We start from the raw sequence: 19,369 nt of genomic DNA, 5'->3' as shown, positions 1-19,369 counted from the left end.
ATTTATACTACATTATACTTTTTTACATTTTAGAAACCAATATAATACTTTTTACTCCACTACTTTTATCTACATTAATTACTAGTTAAATATTTTTAACTACCGTTTACTATCAAGATTAACAATACCAAATGTAAATCACCCATGAAATTATGATATATCATGGATTACGCTACTGGGCAATATACAAAATAGTTAAGATGAGCCCCGTCTTTATTATCTGCAATATTATTGGTGCTTACAGTTTGGTGCATCACTATTATAATCCAGTGATATAATATACATTTTTCTAAAATGGGCCATTCTCCATTGAGTACTTCTACTTTTGGTATTTAAAGTAGCATGTATTTTGATGGTAACATTTCTATCTACGAAAAGACGACACAATTCATATGGAAGTTGTGAGTTTATTGATGTGTATCCCCCCTGTAACCATAAATCTGTTTCCATTTGTGTCAATCATTTTTTTTAAATCACTAATATGCATATTATATTAGTTCCCAGTCCCTTCCCACAATCAAGCAGGCAGTTACAAGATTGAAGCCGTTTGGGTGCATAGTGAGACAGTCACATACAGAGATACTGTCACAGGAAGAGGAAAAAATAGAAAACAAGAAAACAAACTTAAAAATATATATCATATCATTTCATATAAGAACAATGCACACCACAGGTAATCCTCCGGAAAAAAGCCATGATTGCAACATCAACTATACAGGCATACAAAGACAATACTAAGAGAGAGAGAGAAAAAAGAGGACTCAAGGATTCAGTTAACTCATTTGTGTCATTCTCTTCCTGTAAAAATACACAAGTTTGCTTCATTGTTTTGTTTTTCAGAAACCAGCTCTCCAAGCCTTGTCTTTCTGTGTGTCTCTGTCTGCCTGCACAGCCCTCCAGCTCCAAGTTGTCCTCAATTGGCTTTGATCCAGGGCCGGCCCAAGCCTTTCTGGGTACCAGAATCCCAAATTCCAGATTGAAAATTTTGTTTGTTACCCCAAATTCCACAAAAAACCTTTAGTAACCATCAAAATTATTCATTACAATCCCCCATTATTTGGATTGAGAATAACACTTCTTTTGTAGCATTTATTGTGATACAATTAATAGTTTTAGCACCCCCAAACCCACCAAATATTGTACATTTTCACTTCCTGTGGGAGGCCCCTGGCTGCAGATGGGTCCTATGTATCGGCTTGTGTTTGTGCCTCTGAGCCGGCCCTGTTTTGATCTATCATACTGTTCTAAGCTTTATGACCAGCAAAGCCAACAGTTGCTCAAAAAACATGTGTGTACATCATCCCCAAAGTTAGTTTAGTTTCAGTACCTGGATTTTGCTTCAGAAAAAGTGTGAAAAAACAATTAACAAAAACAAAACAACAAACCAAAAAAACTATACTTGTTTCTCAGTTTGTAGCATGTCATTGCATGCTGTCACAATGTTCGTGACATGCATTGAAATCAAAGCCACATAGGAACCTGTTAGGTACATAGTATGGAGAAAAAAAGCTTCCACAATACATTCAACTATGTAACACATATCAATAGGTATGATTTCATCTATCGATTTATACCATTTCCCTATTGATAAAAGGTTGTGTTTGTGTGTAGGAGGGGCTATATTATCACATTCACTTAGTACGTAAGGGTTCAGAGTAGGTTTTGTGTGATGTGTTTGAGCTGGGGGTCTGTGCACACTTTTATCCTCACTGACTCTTTCTGACAGTGTGCTTGCAAACACAACTCATGACCACTTAGCTAAGACCCCTAAGCCGACTCATAACCTCTTCCCTAGGAAAAAAAAGGTGGAATAAAAACATCTATTCTTATATATATTTAAACTGTATATGTATATTTTGTCTGTTATCATAACAAAGAACAGAAAGTAAATAATCCATGATTTCATTTTTTTCTCATTTGTTGTTTCACTATACATTTTAATTGGTACAAAGAACCTTCATATACAAGCAATCTATTGAGAGGAAAAAGAACAAAATAAAACACCAATTCTTTTTGAGAAAACCATCAGAGACTGCATGAGTGACACTCGCAAGATGGAAAACTAAAGTGTAGTGTCTGGTATGCCGCTTTGACGATGGCCACTCAAAAACACTTATATTTTGCTTGATTCGCCCTGCAACTCTCAAAAATAAAGAAACTCTCTGAAGAAATGTTATACATCTTGATCTGAGATAGCTGTATTGATAATTACAGAGAAATCTGCAGAATCACATTTTCCATAATGCAAAATGGCAGATACATCACCTTTTCAAAAGAAACATGATCAAAAAGAGCTCTATAGTACAATAGTAGCAGTAGTAGAAGTAGTAGCATTATTTAAGGATTGTTTTTGAACAAACCAGTAAATGGAGTTTGGATGTTTGCAAATGGTTTTAACAATAGCATATGTTATTGGTCAGTAGTATGTTCCCCCTCAGTTGCCGTCCTCTGTCAGACTGCACAATGCCCCCCCTGTAGGCTCTGGTTAGATCTGCATCTGCTCCAGGTATTTGTAGGTGGGGTTTTCATAACCGTGGTTCTGCATCTTGCTGAGGTGGCGTTCTTCTGGTGTCAGCATGGGGTCAACCTGGGAGTCAAACACACAACACTCTTAGAGACTGCCCTAAGGGCAGAACAAACTGACAACATGCTGTGTGTGTTGTATGCAAATGCCGCAGGGACAAGAATCTAATTTGCCTCATGCTGCATTTACATAACAGCTGATAATTTAATCTAAATCTGACTGAAAAAGATGGATAACTCATTGAGAGCAATGATGTATGCAGTTCACACCCTTTTGCCCAAATCTCCATTCTCTGCTCCATATAAAGGTGGCTTACCTCCACGATGCCATGACTGATAGTGCCGTATTGCCTCTTCCTCAAAAGCACCAGACTGATCACAATCACAGTTGCTATGGCCACCGCGATCACCAGCAAGCCAATCAGTGCACTGCTACCGAAGCTGAAGTCCTCTCCCAGGGGGCGGTAGGACTCCTAACGGAAAAAACAGGTAAGAGACGACAGAGAGAACAACAGTGAGGAGACAATACATACACAGCTGACTGTTGAAGCAAGTAAAAGTTGTTGTAATAATAACGACATTGTATACTAGTTACCACAATCTGGTTATTTTCATATGACAAATAAACATTTAAATTGTTGCTATCATGCCTTTACTTGACCATTTTAAATACAGCTCCCTTCCAGCCATCTAAAAATGAATGCTTATTTATATATTCTTAATTTCCATTATGACCAATGATCATGAGAACATTAATAACCACATTTAATAAGCAGTTTGTAAAATTTAGGGGGATTTAGTGGCATCTAGAAACCTCTTCAATTTAGAATTCCTTTGGTGTACATTGTTTATGGGGTTTTACTGGGAGTTGATTTATCTACAAAGGTCTCCAAAACAAACAGAACAGGAGATTTATACCTGTAAAAACACCAATTAAAGCAAATTCACGTTACAAATCAGTGTTTCTCTTATGCTGTCTGGCTCATTCTGAAGTGTGCTCACCTTTTTTTGTCTGATAACTTTAAGATCCAGACATTCAGCATGTTTTTAATAGGAGCTGAATTATCGGCAAAGGTCTCTTTCTCTCCAAAACAAATGGACCGGGTGATTTAAACCAACAAAAACCAAGCAGTTTAACGTAAAAAAAAAAAAAAAAAATCTGTTTTTGGTGCAGGGAGGCTGCCATCCACAGTAGTAGATGTGAAAAGATACATGGCCCTGTCTAAAGCCAGTGTGTGGTTTGTCCATTCTAGTCTACTGTAGAAACATGGCGGTGCAACATGGCAGCCTCGGTGGACGATAACCCGCAACCAAATGGCTAATTCTAAAGTAACTAAAACACATGATTGTTTTTCAAGTCATTATACACTAACCAAAACATACTTATAATATTATATTCAATTCTTGCCATGTCCCCCTAAATCCCACTCACTGGACCTTTAACATTTAACATTTCCAATTTGAAAACTTTCTGACACAAGCTATCTTTTTGTGTTTCATATTTGTAACATGCACAAAGTGGATCTGCTATGTAAGGCAGTTCACTTCAGTAGTTAGAGGGTTTTTCATCCATCTGTGTGTACTTTCAGTCAGACTCAAAGAGAACTGTTTGCAGTGATTTCTGTTAATTTAAAAATGTTTGAAAAGTTGCTGCACTAAGCCTACCCTCACACAGATCAATACTCTTCTTGCTAGAATCTGTGTTCCCAAATCTACAGCGGAGGTAGTGTTATCATGATCAATAATAATAATGGAAAGACATAAAATTAGCAGGCTGACAGGTACCAGAATTTCCCTTTTATTTACAAGGAAAAAAAGCATTTGTGATAAATGAAATTGGATTTTTCTGCTCTGTAGGTAAATTGATTTTAACTTTGCCAAGCTTGGATGGTAAGAGAAATGTCCCTTTCAGAGATGAATCTTTCTCAGAGTAGCTCTGAAATGGGGAGATGAGGTAACTGAATTAACCCTTTAATCTCATGTTATTTGATAAAATACAAAGTGAATCAGAGGATTTTTTGGCAGAGGATCTGTATGACGTTATTGACGTGTGAATAGTGTGTAAACATGCATGAAATGTGTCTTTGTGGAAGAATGTGTAATATCTTGGCCAATTGGGTATATACACATAACCACAGTCACCTACAGTCATCTTCACAATGTAATTTGGCACATATGACACAAACTAATCATATGTAGACAGCCTCTGGGGAATTTCCTTTTTTTTACTGCTTGTTCTCACACATAAACTGAGCACACTCAGTTTGCGTGGATTCACATTCATCATGTCATAGTCACTGAGATTTCCATTGTGTACATTCAGATACAATCACATGACAAACATGCACCCATGCAGAAATAACCAAAACATATTAGCTTGAAGAGAAAACTTAAAAAAAATACAAGAGAGGGGATTTAGGGTTTGTTCCAAAGCTGTGTTTTTCTTTTTTAAATTTAGTTGCAGAACTGGTATCTCTGTACACTCCCACACTCCCTCCTTCTTTCATCTTCTCCCCACTACTGATAACTACAGTTCCCCAAGGAATCCTGTGGAGGGCACCGCTATACTCACCAGCTCATCATCATGCATAACGCTGACTCTCTCTGCACTGTAAACCACTTCTTTAACATCCAGAGACTCATCAATCACCTGTCAACACAGACAGGGGAGCCCAGGTTACACTCACCACAATGTGTGTGTGAGATCGTATGTGTGTGTGAGATAGATAGGGAGAGAAAGAGAGAGATAGGCAGGTGGAGAGCGAGAGGGTGTGAATGTGCAGCAAAGTAAACTGTAAAGATTATCTGTATTTGGGTGATGATACACTCGGAGCTGTCTTGTACAAACTGGAAGGAGAGAGGGAGGGGGTTTGCAAGCATCAACAACAGACTCTCTTCTAGGCACACAGTTAGCACGTCTTTCTCAACAGATTGTCGGCCACTCATTACTGAGAGCTCTAATCTAAAGAAGAAGCGCTGTGAGTGAAAGTGGGTGTGTTCAGAAAGGCAGAAACAAAATCTGCTGTTTGTAGAGACAGAGCAGTCCAGAGTCTGTTTCCCGCCAAAAAATAATCACAATAGACATTTTAGGGTGTCACCACCATTGGTTATTTTTAACCTCAGATTGCTCCGTCTTAAAAGACTCCCTTAAAAAAAAAAACATGCATTCAAAGAACTTGCATGACTCATATTCACACACACAAATACACAACTTTGCAGTTGGTGTTGGATTAGGCATGCAGCACACATTCAGCAGCCAAGCATCGTTTGAAAATCCATGAGGAGGAATGGTGTGTCTGGCAAAGAAAAGTAACATGCAATGACTGCCGAACAAAGTGTGGAGCTGATCTGAATGAGGGTCGGTTGGCAGAGGCTGAAGAGAGACACGCAAGAAGCCCAGTGTGAGATAGTTGTAACTATGACAACATAGTTACTGGAATAATCTGACTCATTCAAGCTGAATTTAAGAGAGCTATGCAAAGGCACTGTATGTGTTGATTTCAATAATCAGCTCAACTGCCTCTGACCGAGGTCATTGTATAAAATTAATTGTCAAGGCAGAGGTCTGTTGTAGGATATGTTTTAAACATCTTTACACAATTTCTCCCACTTTAACAATGCTGCTCTCAGTTCACATGCTGAGCAAGTTAGAAAAAGCTTTGAGGCACAGAAAGAATGATAAATTGACACAGAGCCCTTACCACATTGTCGCTGATCTTGGGTTTGCTGTTGATGATTCTCTCCTCGGCACCTATTAGACCGTCTAAACCAGACATGGCGGAGCCTGCAGGAGGTGAATGGGCACAGTCAATAACAGCAGAGCAGCACAAACAAACACACAAACAAACAGGGATGGTGGTATTGATGGAGGACAGCTGCACATAGATATCCAGCTTTTTTTCTCACTGCGTCAGTCTTCTTAGTGCACAGTGACAACAGACTCCTTTCTTCCATTCAGCACAGTGTGAGCACTGTGACGCCAACATGACACTGAGCATATATTTTCTACAAAGGCCCTCTCAACGTGCTCAGTAAACATCCATTGACTAATGAAATGAAAACCTCTCTAAACAATTAGAAGTCATCCTGGCATTTTTGCATCCCTAATTTATTTTCAGTTTCATGCTCCAAATTCTGCACCACTGTAGTTCTCTACAAATTCCCTGAGATTTTAACAGATGATCATTTCTTAAAAAAAAAAAGAGGGTTTGAGTAAGTGGCTAAACCAAAAAAAGTGGGCCAGAGTGTCAGATATGCATGTTAGACTGATGGTTTTGGAATAGGCATAGGATCTATTAATATACACACACCAGATATGCCATGAATAAATCAAGAGCTGAGAGAAGATAGAGCAAGCGGGGCAATGAGGGCAGAGTCCTGAGCGATGTAAAGCGGTGACGAGTCTGGCGTCGACTCTTTGTCTGGTCAGCCAATGCCAAACCCTCAAGATAATCACAATTGCCTTTAAGCAAAGAACAACAATGTGTATTTACAAGCTTCACTCAAGCAGGAGTGATGTTTGAAATGCTGGCTGGTTATCAGCTGGTACTGCTGGGTGCAAATAGTGTTGCAGTCGGCTACAATAGCACACAGCACAATGGGAGTGACCTCTGTCAGAACAATATCGCCCCACATCTGCATGAATTTGAAAAAGTGCATTAATCAATAATTGACAATAGATAATTGAAGTCATTCATGAAGAGAAAATGTGCTGAATATCTAGGTCAAAATATTGAAAATGTAAGGATTTTCTTGTTTATTGTCTCTATTTTTTTGGAACAGCAAATACGGAGGGACTAAGTTCTGCGGAGCAGGAGAGGTTGCACATCCATTTTTCAAAAAAATCAATATATAATTTAAATTCAACAATTAGTGCAAGGTGTCTGAGTGTTCACTGAGGAAGATCAAAAGGTTAAGCCCAGATCAGACTTAAAAGATGACGTAACCACATCGCCGTCTCAGGTCTTGGAGGACAAATTGGGCCAATTTAGAATGGGCTGCGGGTCAGCAGCGGAAACACTGAGCCTAAGACAGGGACACTAAATCACATAGCTCCTGTCAGGACGAGGGCGACTGATGAGGGGAATGAGTGTGCGGGAGGGGGAATAATTAAGCAGGTGGTTTGACAAATGTACAGAGGACGAGATGACAATGAACACACGACTAAAGAGTCTCTCTCAGAGGGGAGCTGGCTGGGACCTATTTCTACTAGACTTAGAAGCCATTGCTTTACTATTCAGCATGAAGTGATAATCCTAGTATGATGAAAAGCAGAGGAGCAACTGAAACCAAACCACGCAGCCCATGTGAGTCATCAAAAAAGTAGAAAATTAACCACCAGATGGCTTTTGATAAAATAGAAATGGTGGGAGAGAGGATCCCAAATTGCACCACGGGAAAAAAGGACAGTGGAACAAAATGGGAGATGAGGAGCAGGGGCATGGTGGGGACCGAAAAACAAGATGCAACAGAGGCACCAACCTTTCTTGAAGGCACGTGGGGAGTCTGATAGATCGCCTTGGCATTAGAAATGAGCAACAGAAACAAAAGAACAGAAAAGGGGGAAGGAGAGAAGAGAGTTAACTTAGGTGAGAAGAGAAAAGGCAGGATTATCAAGATGTGTTAATTGATTAGGAAAAGAGTCCAGCAGGAAAGAGCCCGAAAATAAATTTAACCAAACTCAAAAAAAGGGAGCCATTTCAAAATTGTCTGGCTCAGTCTAAGCCCTCTGGGGTGTTGGCATGTATATTAAATGCTTCTTGGGGATTTACTTGTCATTTGCCCTCCATCTTGCTGGAAGCATTCCATCCATCACTTTTTTCTCTCCTTGAGGAGTCAGTCTTTTGTTTGGCACAAATATGACAAAGAAGAGAGCCATAACTGCTCATTTTTCCCCTAAGCTTTTGGCTCCACCTCAGCACCAAAGCCTGAGGCTTTGTGCATTTATCTGAACTTCAGTAGTTCTGCGTTGAAGGCTGGGCCGCAGGGAACTGTGCAGGCACAGATAAGCCCAAACCCATGGCTCTGCAGCACATTTGCATTGGCAGGAAATACATTGTAAACCTATTCTCCCTCACTGTGCAACAGTTCTGGCGTGCTTCATCACCAGCGTCCTTCAGAAAGACTTGTGTGTATGGCCTATTGTTCTCCACACAGCCACGGTGCTGTTCGTGATGCTGCTTGTGACAAAGGCTAGAGTTGCTCACCCTCTGGCTCTGAACGGGACCCCAAGGATGTGACCTGGAAGGGCCGGTAGGGTTTGCCCTCAGACACGGGGACTTCCACGCTCTCCTCTGACGACACAGTGACATCTGGCTGTGATTCGGAGATAGATGACAAGAACTGGTCCATGTCAGCTTTCTGCTCCTGGAGTAGCTCGTCTGTGGAGAAGAGCAAGTGACAGAGTGTGAGACAGCCTGGCATGTGGTAACACCTGTCAGCCTGGGACATGGCAGCAATGTGCAAAATGAGAGGTTCACCAATTATTGTTAACAGAGCTGCTGCTGCAAGAGACGTCTGTTCCCCTTTATGCTAACTACCAATTAGTATTTTTCAGAGAGCTATTTTCCGTGTAAATCTGCACATCTCCCAACAGGATGCTGCATGGTGAAAGCTGTGACCCAGATCTGTCACTGCACACGCTCCACTTTAATCTGCGCTGCAACACCATGCTGTGGTTCCTTTAATGAACCAAATGAAACAAAAGGAAATAGTAAAACATGCTGGACATTGACTGTTTTAAATTGTATCACTGGAGATGAATACATTCCACATGAGTTTCCAGCTTTAGATCAAATTGTAAAAATAAAGCTGTTGAGCAGAGACCCATAAACACAGAGAGTATGAAATCTCCTCGCACAAATTCATTCTGAGGAAGAGACAATACCTTTCTCTGTGTCTCTGATAATTTGGTTTACAGACAGAACTAAAGCTTGTCTACTGGTCTCCTGTATTTGTGCTCCTTTTGGAACAAAGAGAAGCCTTCTTCTTGTCAGTTTGCATCAGATTTAAGCAAAACAACTCACTGAGGGTCAGAGGAAATGTGATGCACTGGCTTTATCTGTCTGGCAGGTACGAATTCCATCAATGTTTTCATTTCACTTTATTTTTATTACAGCACACCATCCCTCCTCCAAGCAATCTTGGGGCTTTTGACTGAACATGACTCACCAATTTCATCCTGAATCTCCTCTGCCACATAAGGTACTTTGTAGAGCAGGGACAGGCTCTGGTTCATCCTCTCTTCGATCACACGCAGGTGGGTCATCACCTGGTGTTGGAAAAACAGACAAACAGGGTGTCATCTAACAAAATCCTGCTTTATGATTACATCTAAATGAAGCATATTCACTGTATGGAAATTATGCTTTTTATTCCCCCGATCTTGCATAATTCAAAACAAGGGACAAAATAATCAAGATTTTAATGCACAATATTTACATGCAAGACTACAGCTAATTATTGTCATATTTAATAAAACCAGTCAGTTTATTTAAATGTCAAAACACAAGGACAAATGCTCATTGTAAGTTCCTAAAGCTCAGGGTGTTGTCTTCCAGACACTAAATTTATCCAAACCACAGTGAGAGCATAATCTCATAATGTTTATAATCATATAAGACAGAGAAAAGCTGAAAATCCTTACATTGGAGAAGTGGGAATTGTTTCTTTATGATACTCTGAATGATAAATCAGTCATTTTATAGCATATGACAAATCCATTAACTGAATAATAGCTTTGACACTCATCTAGTGACAACTAATTACAGATTGGTTTTCCAACAATTAATGTAAAATGTTCATCTCAACAGTATTTACTCAAAAGCTAACATTAATGAACTAGAAGTAACATCCTTATCCTGGAAAATCCCCCTGAAACTCTCTTGTATTTATTAGTTTTGTCACCTAATAGAATCACAGATTACATTCTTGGTTTTCCTGTTTAGAGATTTGCACAGAGAAGCTACGTTCAGCAGGGAAAACATGGTGGTGAGGTGAGATAATGCACATGAGAAGATTGAAATTTATCTTCAGAAACTAGGTTCAGGAGGAAGAGAAAGTACAAGCCAAACAACAAGATGGAGAGTACATGATAAAGGAGACAGCGGATGATGAAGAAGCAGAAGTTGTTGTGTGTAAAACCTAAATCAGTTTTTTGATTAATCGGTATAGCCAAAAAAAGTTTAAAATTCATAAATGTAATAAATGACTCTACACTGCAAAATTAGAGTACAGGCAGCTAGCTGTTCTCTGTCCAGAGTATAAATGTTCTGAAGGGAGAGAGTCGTTCATGTTCACAAACGTAAACAGAACTGTCAGAAATGTGCTTTCTGCTGGAGAGCATATTTTCTTAAGATGAACCCAGACTCGCTCACAGCCAGCCAACTTGCAGACATAAAACAAGTTGCTGCATGTAATATTCAAATCAGTCGTGAAGCTCTGAACCGACTTGACAGGATCCACTGCCTGTCAGCCCGAATGATCACCACTGGGTAAAACAACAAACTCTTTTGATCGAACAGATACAAAACTTAGTGTGTTCCAAAAAGTCTTCAGTTGCTTTCTACGAGCAATACGATGTTTAGAGAGAAGGAATATTTTTACATTTCAGCTGCCAACGTGGTTGGCAGGATATTAAAAAAAAAACAACTACCAGCTACTGACAAAGCTGACCAGCTCTTGGCAGGTAACTGGTGTTTTTTTGTTGTTTTTTTTTCTCAATATGATGATTGACTGTTTTAATCTTTCAACACATGGCTGCAGTGCACCAGAGCCAGCAACAGATGGCAATAATGCACCTTTCCCATTGAAGGCAAGATGCAGTGCCTGAGGAACCTTCCTGTCCATGTTTGATAAACAATGCTCATTATGAAGATTACATGTCCAAGTGTTGGAGCTGTGATGTCAATGCATCAGGAAACCTGTCCTAAACTAGAAGCTTTTATAAAAACAAAGAAAAATCTTGATGGCATAACACAGTTACGTAAAGCACAGCTAGCCTTCTATTTACAAAGAATTCTTTTGTAATGCACTTCAAAGTCACATGTCAAATCCACAGTTGCCAAAAAACATGGAGAAACAAATCTATTGAGTTAAGAAGTACACAGAAATTACACTTGACAAATAAACACTGCAAAAACACAACAATAAAGATAAGCTTCCCATGACTGAGCACAGAGGCACACCGCCTTCCAGATCCCATGATTCATCTAAATAGTAGCCCTCCGGTCCTTTCCCCTCCTCACTACATTGTTTCATCCATCTGCTGTGTTATCTGTAATAGTGGCGGATAACTATAAATGGTGTCGAAGGGCACTGACACAAACAGGCGAGTACATCTAACAGAGGAGCTTCCAGCCAAATCCCTGTGCAGCGGCTCAGAGTCCAGCATTACACAAGACCTGCGCAATGTTAATCTTCGGCTGAGGCTTAAGTGAATGAAACACCCGCCCTCCCTCCATCAGACGAGCCTACTCACTCCTCCTGGGCTTCAACTCAGAGAAACACACACTCTTTCTACCTCCTACACACTTAGAAACAGGGCAGAGAGGAGCAGGCTGAGACATCATTATCCCTCCTCTGTCTGAGCGGGAATAGGAAGAGTGTGAGATCTTGGAGTGGCTCTGCATGAGGTTTCAGATTTACTGACACAGTCTCTAATATGCTACATTGAAACTGACTCAGGAGGGATACAAAACCTCAAATTATTGGCAGGTACCAATTAACCAAATTGACAGACCTAAAAGACTACAAAGTTGAAATCAATTAATTGTATAAATCCTAGGTAATTCATTCTAACATAAATGCCAAACATTTGCTGGGTCCACCTTCCCAAATGATTGGACAAAACAAGAGACGTCCAGACATCACCTCAGGCCAGAGGCACTTTCGACGGGCATTTTTCCACAAAGTCAAATCAGGTGATCACTAGTCATGTTCATCAGGATTGAAACACTGACCTGTGACTTCATCTGAGCAGCTTTCTCAGGATCCACAGCCAGGACGTGCTGGTAATGGCGGATGGTGTGTTGGCGGTCCTTGTTCTCGGCGCGGACGTACCGTCTCAGGGCTTGAAGGATGCGGTGGGGCTGAGGGAGACATAGAGTAGGAGGAAGAGAGTGTTAGGTGGTGAATCATGGCCTCTTAAATGATTCTTTGTAATACTGCAAATACTACGATATACCTGTGTTGGGTGTAAATAAGACAGCAGTTTTCACTATTAAGTCATATAAATCAATTGTTATTTTCTTATTTTAGTTATTGATAAAATATTCATAGTGATGCTTATTGTTCAAATTCCCTTGAAAGGAACAGTGTGTAGGATTTAGTGGTATCAAACGGTGAGGACTGCAGGTTGCATTCACCTAAAACTTCTCCCATGTGCCAAGCATGAACTCCCAGTTAGGAATCCTTCAGTTTTTATTATTCAAGAGGTTTTTACTAGGAGCTGAATTATCTGCAAAACAAACTGACCAGGTGATTTAAAGTAATAAAAAGACTGTATGGGGCAGTGTCATGTTAAATATCTTAACTACGATGGCTGACACGAAAATGTGAATGGCCCTATCTAGTGCAAGTGTTCGGTTTGTCCGCTCTGGGCTTCTGTAAAAACCTGGCGGTGCAACATGGTGGACTCTGTGGATGAGGACCCTATATAAACATCTCATTCTAACGTAACAAAAACATGATTCCTATTTTCAGGTGATTATACACTAAAGAACACATATTTATTACATTATTTTTAATATCTGCCAATACATCCTCCTAGATCCTACACACTGGACCTTTACATTTTTTCAATCAAAAGATTCAGATTTCATCAGATTCAGGTTTACTTGATATTAGTTTATAAACTACAAAATGATGCAATAATATGACCCACAAACCCACTTGGCAGTGAGCTTGTCATCAGACATGATGAGTACACTTATGCTACTCAAGATGAAAAATAACATGAAAATTATTCTCTCTCCCCCACCATCATAAATCTGAGCAGAAGGATGACAAGAAAGGTGTCAAATTTGAGGTGCAAAAAACTCCACTGCATGACATGACATTAAATCTTCTGCAGCACCTACTGAAATAGCATCACACCACAGATGATGCAACTACCAATTTCCGAGGTGTAACAGAAGCAGGATTAGAAATTACTGCTCTCAGGTCAGGCAAAATAAGTACATCAGAAATGAGTGAAAATGGAAATATTTTAGTCTTTCTTTTTTGGGTGACAAGCCCAAAACACTGGCGGTTAAAGAGGCGACCCGCACCTTGCAACAGAGTGCCAAACTGTGTGCTGGCAAAAGGATCAAAAGTCTATTAGATAAGAGGAGTTTAAAAAAACACGACACAGGGATTATAGCTGTGGGTTCAAATGTGATTGACTTTGTGCTCATGGAGGATTTTGGGATGTGTGTTTTTTTGGCTGCAGTATAATCCATTCTCATCATGATGAATTGCAAGTTGGCAGAAGGTCTTTTGACAGGATATGAGCCACAGTCCATAAGTAGTGTAAGGTATGAGTGTGGTCTGACAGATATGTGTGTGTGTGTGTGTGTGTGTGTGTGTGTGTGTGTGTCTGTGAGAGATGAGTTTGCAGATTGACTGAGGGGATGAAAAAGCAACAGACAGATGGAGAGAGGTGAGAAGAGGATAAAAGACGCTCTCAGAGGCCAATGTGTGGTGTTACCCGAGGGGGGTCGGCCTGCAGGGCAGCCAGGTAGTTCTCCAGGGCCAGACGGCGCCGGTCATTCAGCATGGCCTCCACCCGGGCAAGGTGAGTCTCCACCAGCTGCTGCTTTTCGCTGGCTGCCTCCTCCTCCAGGGACTCCACCATGGCTTGGAAGTGCTATAAACAAAAGCATAAACATAAATAAATATGTATATGCACCTTACACAGTACAGCACAGCAGAGCTATTTCCACTCTACTTAAAAAAAAAAAAACAGCCCTCAGTTTCACTCATGTCGCCTCTCAGGCTCGTCCAGGGAGGTAGGGACTCATTTAGAGGTCTCCCCATTCAGACAGTGCCCTAATTTAGCCTCAGAGTGATAAAGATAGAGCAGCTGGGGAAAAGAGATCTTTAATGGCACAGGGATTGAGGGACCCAGGGCCTGTAAGCCGTCATATCTCACCCAAACAAAAGGACAAAGGGGGTATTCCCAGGGGGAAGGATCAGTGTCTCACCTGCATCAATGTCTGCCTCTCAGCCTTGGGCAGGTTCTTAGCCTGGCGATCGGCCTCTTCCCACTCTTTTCTTACCTGAGAGAGACACAAATAAAGTAAGACGCTAGGTGGTCCTGCTGCACCTGCTCACTCAAAGTGAGTAAATGTTTTGTAAATGTAGATGGAAAAGAAAGCCCTTTGTTGCACATAGACAAGAGAACACTTGCTCCTTGCCATATTCTTGCACTCAAAATTTTAAATTTTGGGAGTATTTGCACATTTTTTGGCCTTGACCTACAAATACTTCTCTCACAAAATGACTGTTTCTAAATCAGTGTGTCATGCTGTGTTACTGTAAATTTGGAAAGAAAACTGTGTTTTAATCACACACCCCCACAAAAAACAGCTAACATAATGATTTATTAATGGACTGGGGACCACATCAAAACTACATCAAAAAATCAGATATAATCTAAGTTTCATGTATCCAGTTGCATGATCAGTTCTTTCCAAACACATTCCATTTTCACTATAAACTTTAGTGCTGGAGTATGGCTTTGAAGAGAGTATAACCGTAGTTTCTGTACACGTTATACTTTTGGGTTATTTTAGCTACCTATGTTACTGTACTAATTTGCGTGTTACAGGATACTGTAGAAAAATGAATATTTTGACACTAATAATTCCACATTATTATTTTGTACTTTTGTATTATTACAAACAGTAATTATTCCTTTCTCAGTAAAAGCACTTGATGTGTTATTTTATTTATATATTTTTATGTGTACCTTTAAGTTGCTGTTTAGCCTCAAGTTGGAGTAATAAGAGTAATAAGAGTAACATTAGTTCCTAACTGCTATTGTGTGCGGGGACAGGTGTGAGTGTAACAGACTCAAGTTAACATGTGCTGGGCATGGACATGGATCTATTATAAGGGCATGGATCTATTATAAATCGGTGCTGGGCTGTGGTCGAATACCTCTTTTTGCTGAGTGAGATGATCCGGAAGTACCTGAACGGCTGCCATGATAAGAGCTGTTTGAATTCTCTTAATATTAAGGAAAGGTGTGTCACTGCTTCCTTTATAATCTCCTTTAGCACAGGATACACTGGATCGTCCTTTACCAAAGGAAAGGAGAAAATCTGCCCCACAATTCTTTGAAAAAGATCAACTTTTAAAGTGATGCGCGACATCGGCCGCTATTTGCGGAATCAGCTGTTCACATCACACACAGATCCACAGTCTGTATGAGCCGAAATGACTTTAAAACACGATCACAACAACATGGAGCTGTTTACTGAGCTGTGTGCTGCTTCTTAAACTATTATATACACAGGCTCATAATCAGTTCTTAATCATAATCTGGCCCATATTTATCAAAAAATATTTATTATATTATTTGTTAAATATATATATATATACACATATATATACATACATACACACACACATATACACATATATATATATATAATATTCTAATTATGTTTTTATGTCTGTTAAATATTTACTATTGACTGTTCTCTCTAATACAGCTTCTAGCAGAAATATAGTGACAATAAACATCTGTAGCCTATAAGATCAGAATCAGCACATTAACCAGAACACGAGGGGATGGTATAGGACAACTGATGTTTCCAATTAATCACGTTTGAACCGTTAGAATGAGCATATGTACAGTAGTGGATCTAACACGTTGTACATATCTTTATATTTATTAGACTATTTTCACGGATTCAAGGATTCATGACGATAAATATAACGGAAAGGACGGTAAGTGTGCAACCGTCTCATGTGAAAACATTACATTTCACTTGTGTGACTGGCAGCCTATATTACTCTTTATTTTAATTCTCACCTTGGTAATGATGTAATATATTTCACCGGGTGGCCTCGTTTAGCCTTCATAGCGTGCATTAAACAAAGTGGCGAGTACGCTCAGAGCTTAGTAGGCCTGATTAAGATAATAATGATAACAATAATAATATTAATAATAATAATAATTACAGTAATGAACATAATATCAATTCTCAGTGTTTATGGCGCACTTTTTAAGATCCACATTACAAAGGGCTTGAAGAAGGCAGCAAATAAAGTTTTTAATAGAAAACACAAATAAAACAATCACATAAAAAACCTTTTTGCTGAATAAAAAACAATCCAGTGAGGATGTGCTTTCTGTAGTCCATCATGTGAACATTGTAGGTTCATCACAGCAGACCCATGTCAATTACATATATCTTCTTCTACATCACAGAGCCGAGGAAAAGTGCAGTCGGATTCTCTAAACACCGCAATCGTCTTTTCTCAAGTCCAATTCTCCTTCACATCTCTCCTTGACCTCATGACCTTTTCTCTGGAGGTTAAGGAAGAGTGGTTAGGAAAAGAGATTATTTGATCCTTTTGACCTCTGCCCTGGAGTTGAGTGAACAAAGAAGTTAGATTTTGGATATCTTGCCGTATATTGGTGCTGATTAAAACAAGAGAAATTGTAGCCCGCTTATTACCCCACAAACCAGAGGGAATGGAGAGCGCTACCGAACTGAAGGGTCACAAAGGCATAGATAAGTTTCACTTTTAGTTCAGTTTTAAATACTAAGATTTAAGCAAAAATGCATGTGTTTGGGGAAGTACTGCGCATACAACGATAAATGAGACTTGGATCATACTGCGTGAGTTGAGTGAGAGTTTGCAAACACAAGTTTTGATATACTTTTGCTGTTATTAAACATCAGCAATTAATATGTTTGCTGTTTTCTGTTGAGGCATGCAAGAAAAAGTTTTCTTCAAAAATTCAAGGTAACAGCATGACTCAACAATGCACAAATGGTCATTCTGTGGGCGAAGTGCTCCTTTGATCTTATTGCAATATAACAGCAAAATAGGTCACAAACTGCATCACAGTTACTAAGAAAGACTGATGCAAAACCAATCCTCGTTACAGGGGAGTTTATGGGAGCCTTGATCTGTTTATATCTATAACTCTTTCTAAACGAGAAAATTAATGAAGGACAATAGCTCTCACTTTGTCAGTCACAAGTTTTGTTCAGTTGGTAAATGCAATGTTTATCATGATGCATAATTCTGTGATCACAATACTACTTTTGTTTTGTACTTTTTGTCTCAAAAGGGTTGTTATCATGCACGTACTGCAGGTTTTGGATGATTTGAAAAAGATTCTGTTTTAAAAGCTGGAAAATCATGTCAACCACATCACCAGAACTGCCTTTTTCCATCTTAAAAACATAGCTTGTCTCCGCCCATCACTCTCCTCCTCTGCAGCTGAAACCCTGATCCATGCTTTCATCACCTTCAGAATCGATTACTGCAATAACATTCTCTATTGCTCATCGCTCAAAGTCCTCAATAAACTCCAACACATTCAGAACTCTGCCACTCGCCTTCTCACTCACTCCCGCTACTGCGATCATATCACCTCTATCCTCCAGAACCTCTACTGGCTTCCGGTCCCACAATGCATACACTTCAAGGTTCTCCTCACTCATAAAGCCCTCTGTAACCAGGTTGCCCTCCTTCCTCACTAACCTGCTTATCCACCACACTCCTTCCCGCACCCTCCGCTCCTCTGATGCCAACCTCCTGTCTCAACCAACCAGGACCAAGCACCGAACCTGGGGCGACAGAGCCTTCTGCATTGCTGCGCCCACCTTTTGGAACTCCCTCCCCAAACACATCCGTGACTGCAGTGACCTTTCTCAGTTTAAATCACTCATCAAAACCCATCTTTCAAAACTGCCTTTAATGTTTAATTTTGTGCTGTATTATGTATAATTATTATGTTTTTTTATTTGTACTCTTGTATTTTATCTGTATTCTTTGATCCTTTTTTACTATGTAAAGTGTCTTCTTTACCTGGCAAAATATTCTTTGACTAAGTGGTAACGATCAACACCACATATTATGTATATTATGTTCATATGTGTTCAATTGGGCTGTAAAAATGAGCTTATTGCCTCTCTAACTGAGAGAGTGTTGTCCTGACCATAGGTCCTCACTGGAGCTGGTAACTCACCCTCTCCATGCGGTTGCGATGTCTGATCTCCAGCTGCTCCTTGGCCCTCTGGAAGCGACTATGCTCCTTGTCATCAGCCGGAGTCTCAAAGTAGATGTCCACATCATCAGTGGGCTGAGGAGTCGGTGGCATGGCTACAAATTCGGAAACAGATGGTGAGTGGGCAAACTGACAACCAGAGGGACAGACAGACAAACACACACACACACACACACACACACACACACACACACACACACACACACACACACACACACACACACTCACACACACACAGAGGCAGACCAGCTGAACCAGGCAGACACAGGTAGGCAGGAAGACAAAGACAGACAGTCAACTGGGAAGAGAGAGAAAAAGAGTCGTAGGAGGAATGCAGCTTGAAGCTGGACAAAGATCCTCACAGAAGCACTCCTCTCATTGGCGTTCTTCCACCCTCAGTAACTCTGATAAATTTAAAAGAATCTGACAGTCTTTCCTTTTAAATTCCTTTCATCTTCCCATCGGCTTTCTGCTGACAGGTCGCGTCTCCAACACTAATGGAAATATCTCTGTGTTTGACGGCTGGGTCATCTGGGGCAAGGCCAGAGGGCTCTGTTCTAGGTTCCTCGCTATACAGTCACGCAGGACTCACTCTCTGGGCCGCTGCAACTT

The 19,369-nt window shown here is 40.2% G+C and overlaps 1 protein-coding gene across 3 annotated transcripts in view; it reads right to left on the bottom strand.

Annotated features, from left to right (window-relative positions):
• Positions 1–391: 391 nt before the first annotated feature.
• The window catches only part of aplp2 (amyloid beta (A4) precursor-like protein 2), a 62,138-nt gene continuing 43,160 nt past the window's right edge, over positions 392–19,369 (bottom strand). For 2 of the 3 annotated variants that reach the window (XM_042486057.1, XM_042486059.1), the window contains 10 exons: positions 18,719–18,852; positions 14,706–14,780; positions 14,210–14,368; positions 12,483–12,611; positions 9,694–9,793; positions 8,730–8,903; positions 6,225–6,307; positions 5,096–5,173; positions 2,841–2,996; positions 392–2,587 (listed from right to left, as the gene is read on the bottom strand). In XM_042486057.1, the coding sequence (XP_042341991.1) occupies positions 2,486–2,587; positions 2,841–2,996; positions 5,096–5,173; positions 6,225–6,307; positions 8,730–8,903; positions 9,694–9,793; positions 12,483–12,611; positions 14,210–14,368; positions 14,706–14,780; positions 18,719–18,852 (1,190 nt within the window). In that variant the 3' untranslated portion in view covers positions 392–2,485. The remainder of the gene's footprint in view (positions 2,588–2,840; positions 2,997–5,095; positions 5,174–6,224; positions 6,308–8,729; positions 8,904–9,693; positions 9,794–12,482; positions 12,612–14,209; positions 14,369–14,705; positions 14,781–18,718; positions 18,853–19,369) is intronic. The other variant, XM_042486058.1, reaches the window with a different exon arrangement.

The sequence above is a fragment of the Plectropomus leopardus genome, chromosome 5 (assembly GCF_008729295.1).
Source record: "Plectropomus leopardus isolate mb chromosome 5, YSFRI_Pleo_2.0, whole genome shotgun sequence".
Taxonomy (NCBI): Eukaryota; Metazoa; Chordata; class Actinopteri; order Perciformes; family Serranidae; genus Plectropomus; species Plectropomus leopardus.
This window is presented reverse-complemented; position numbering and strand designations above follow the sequence as displayed.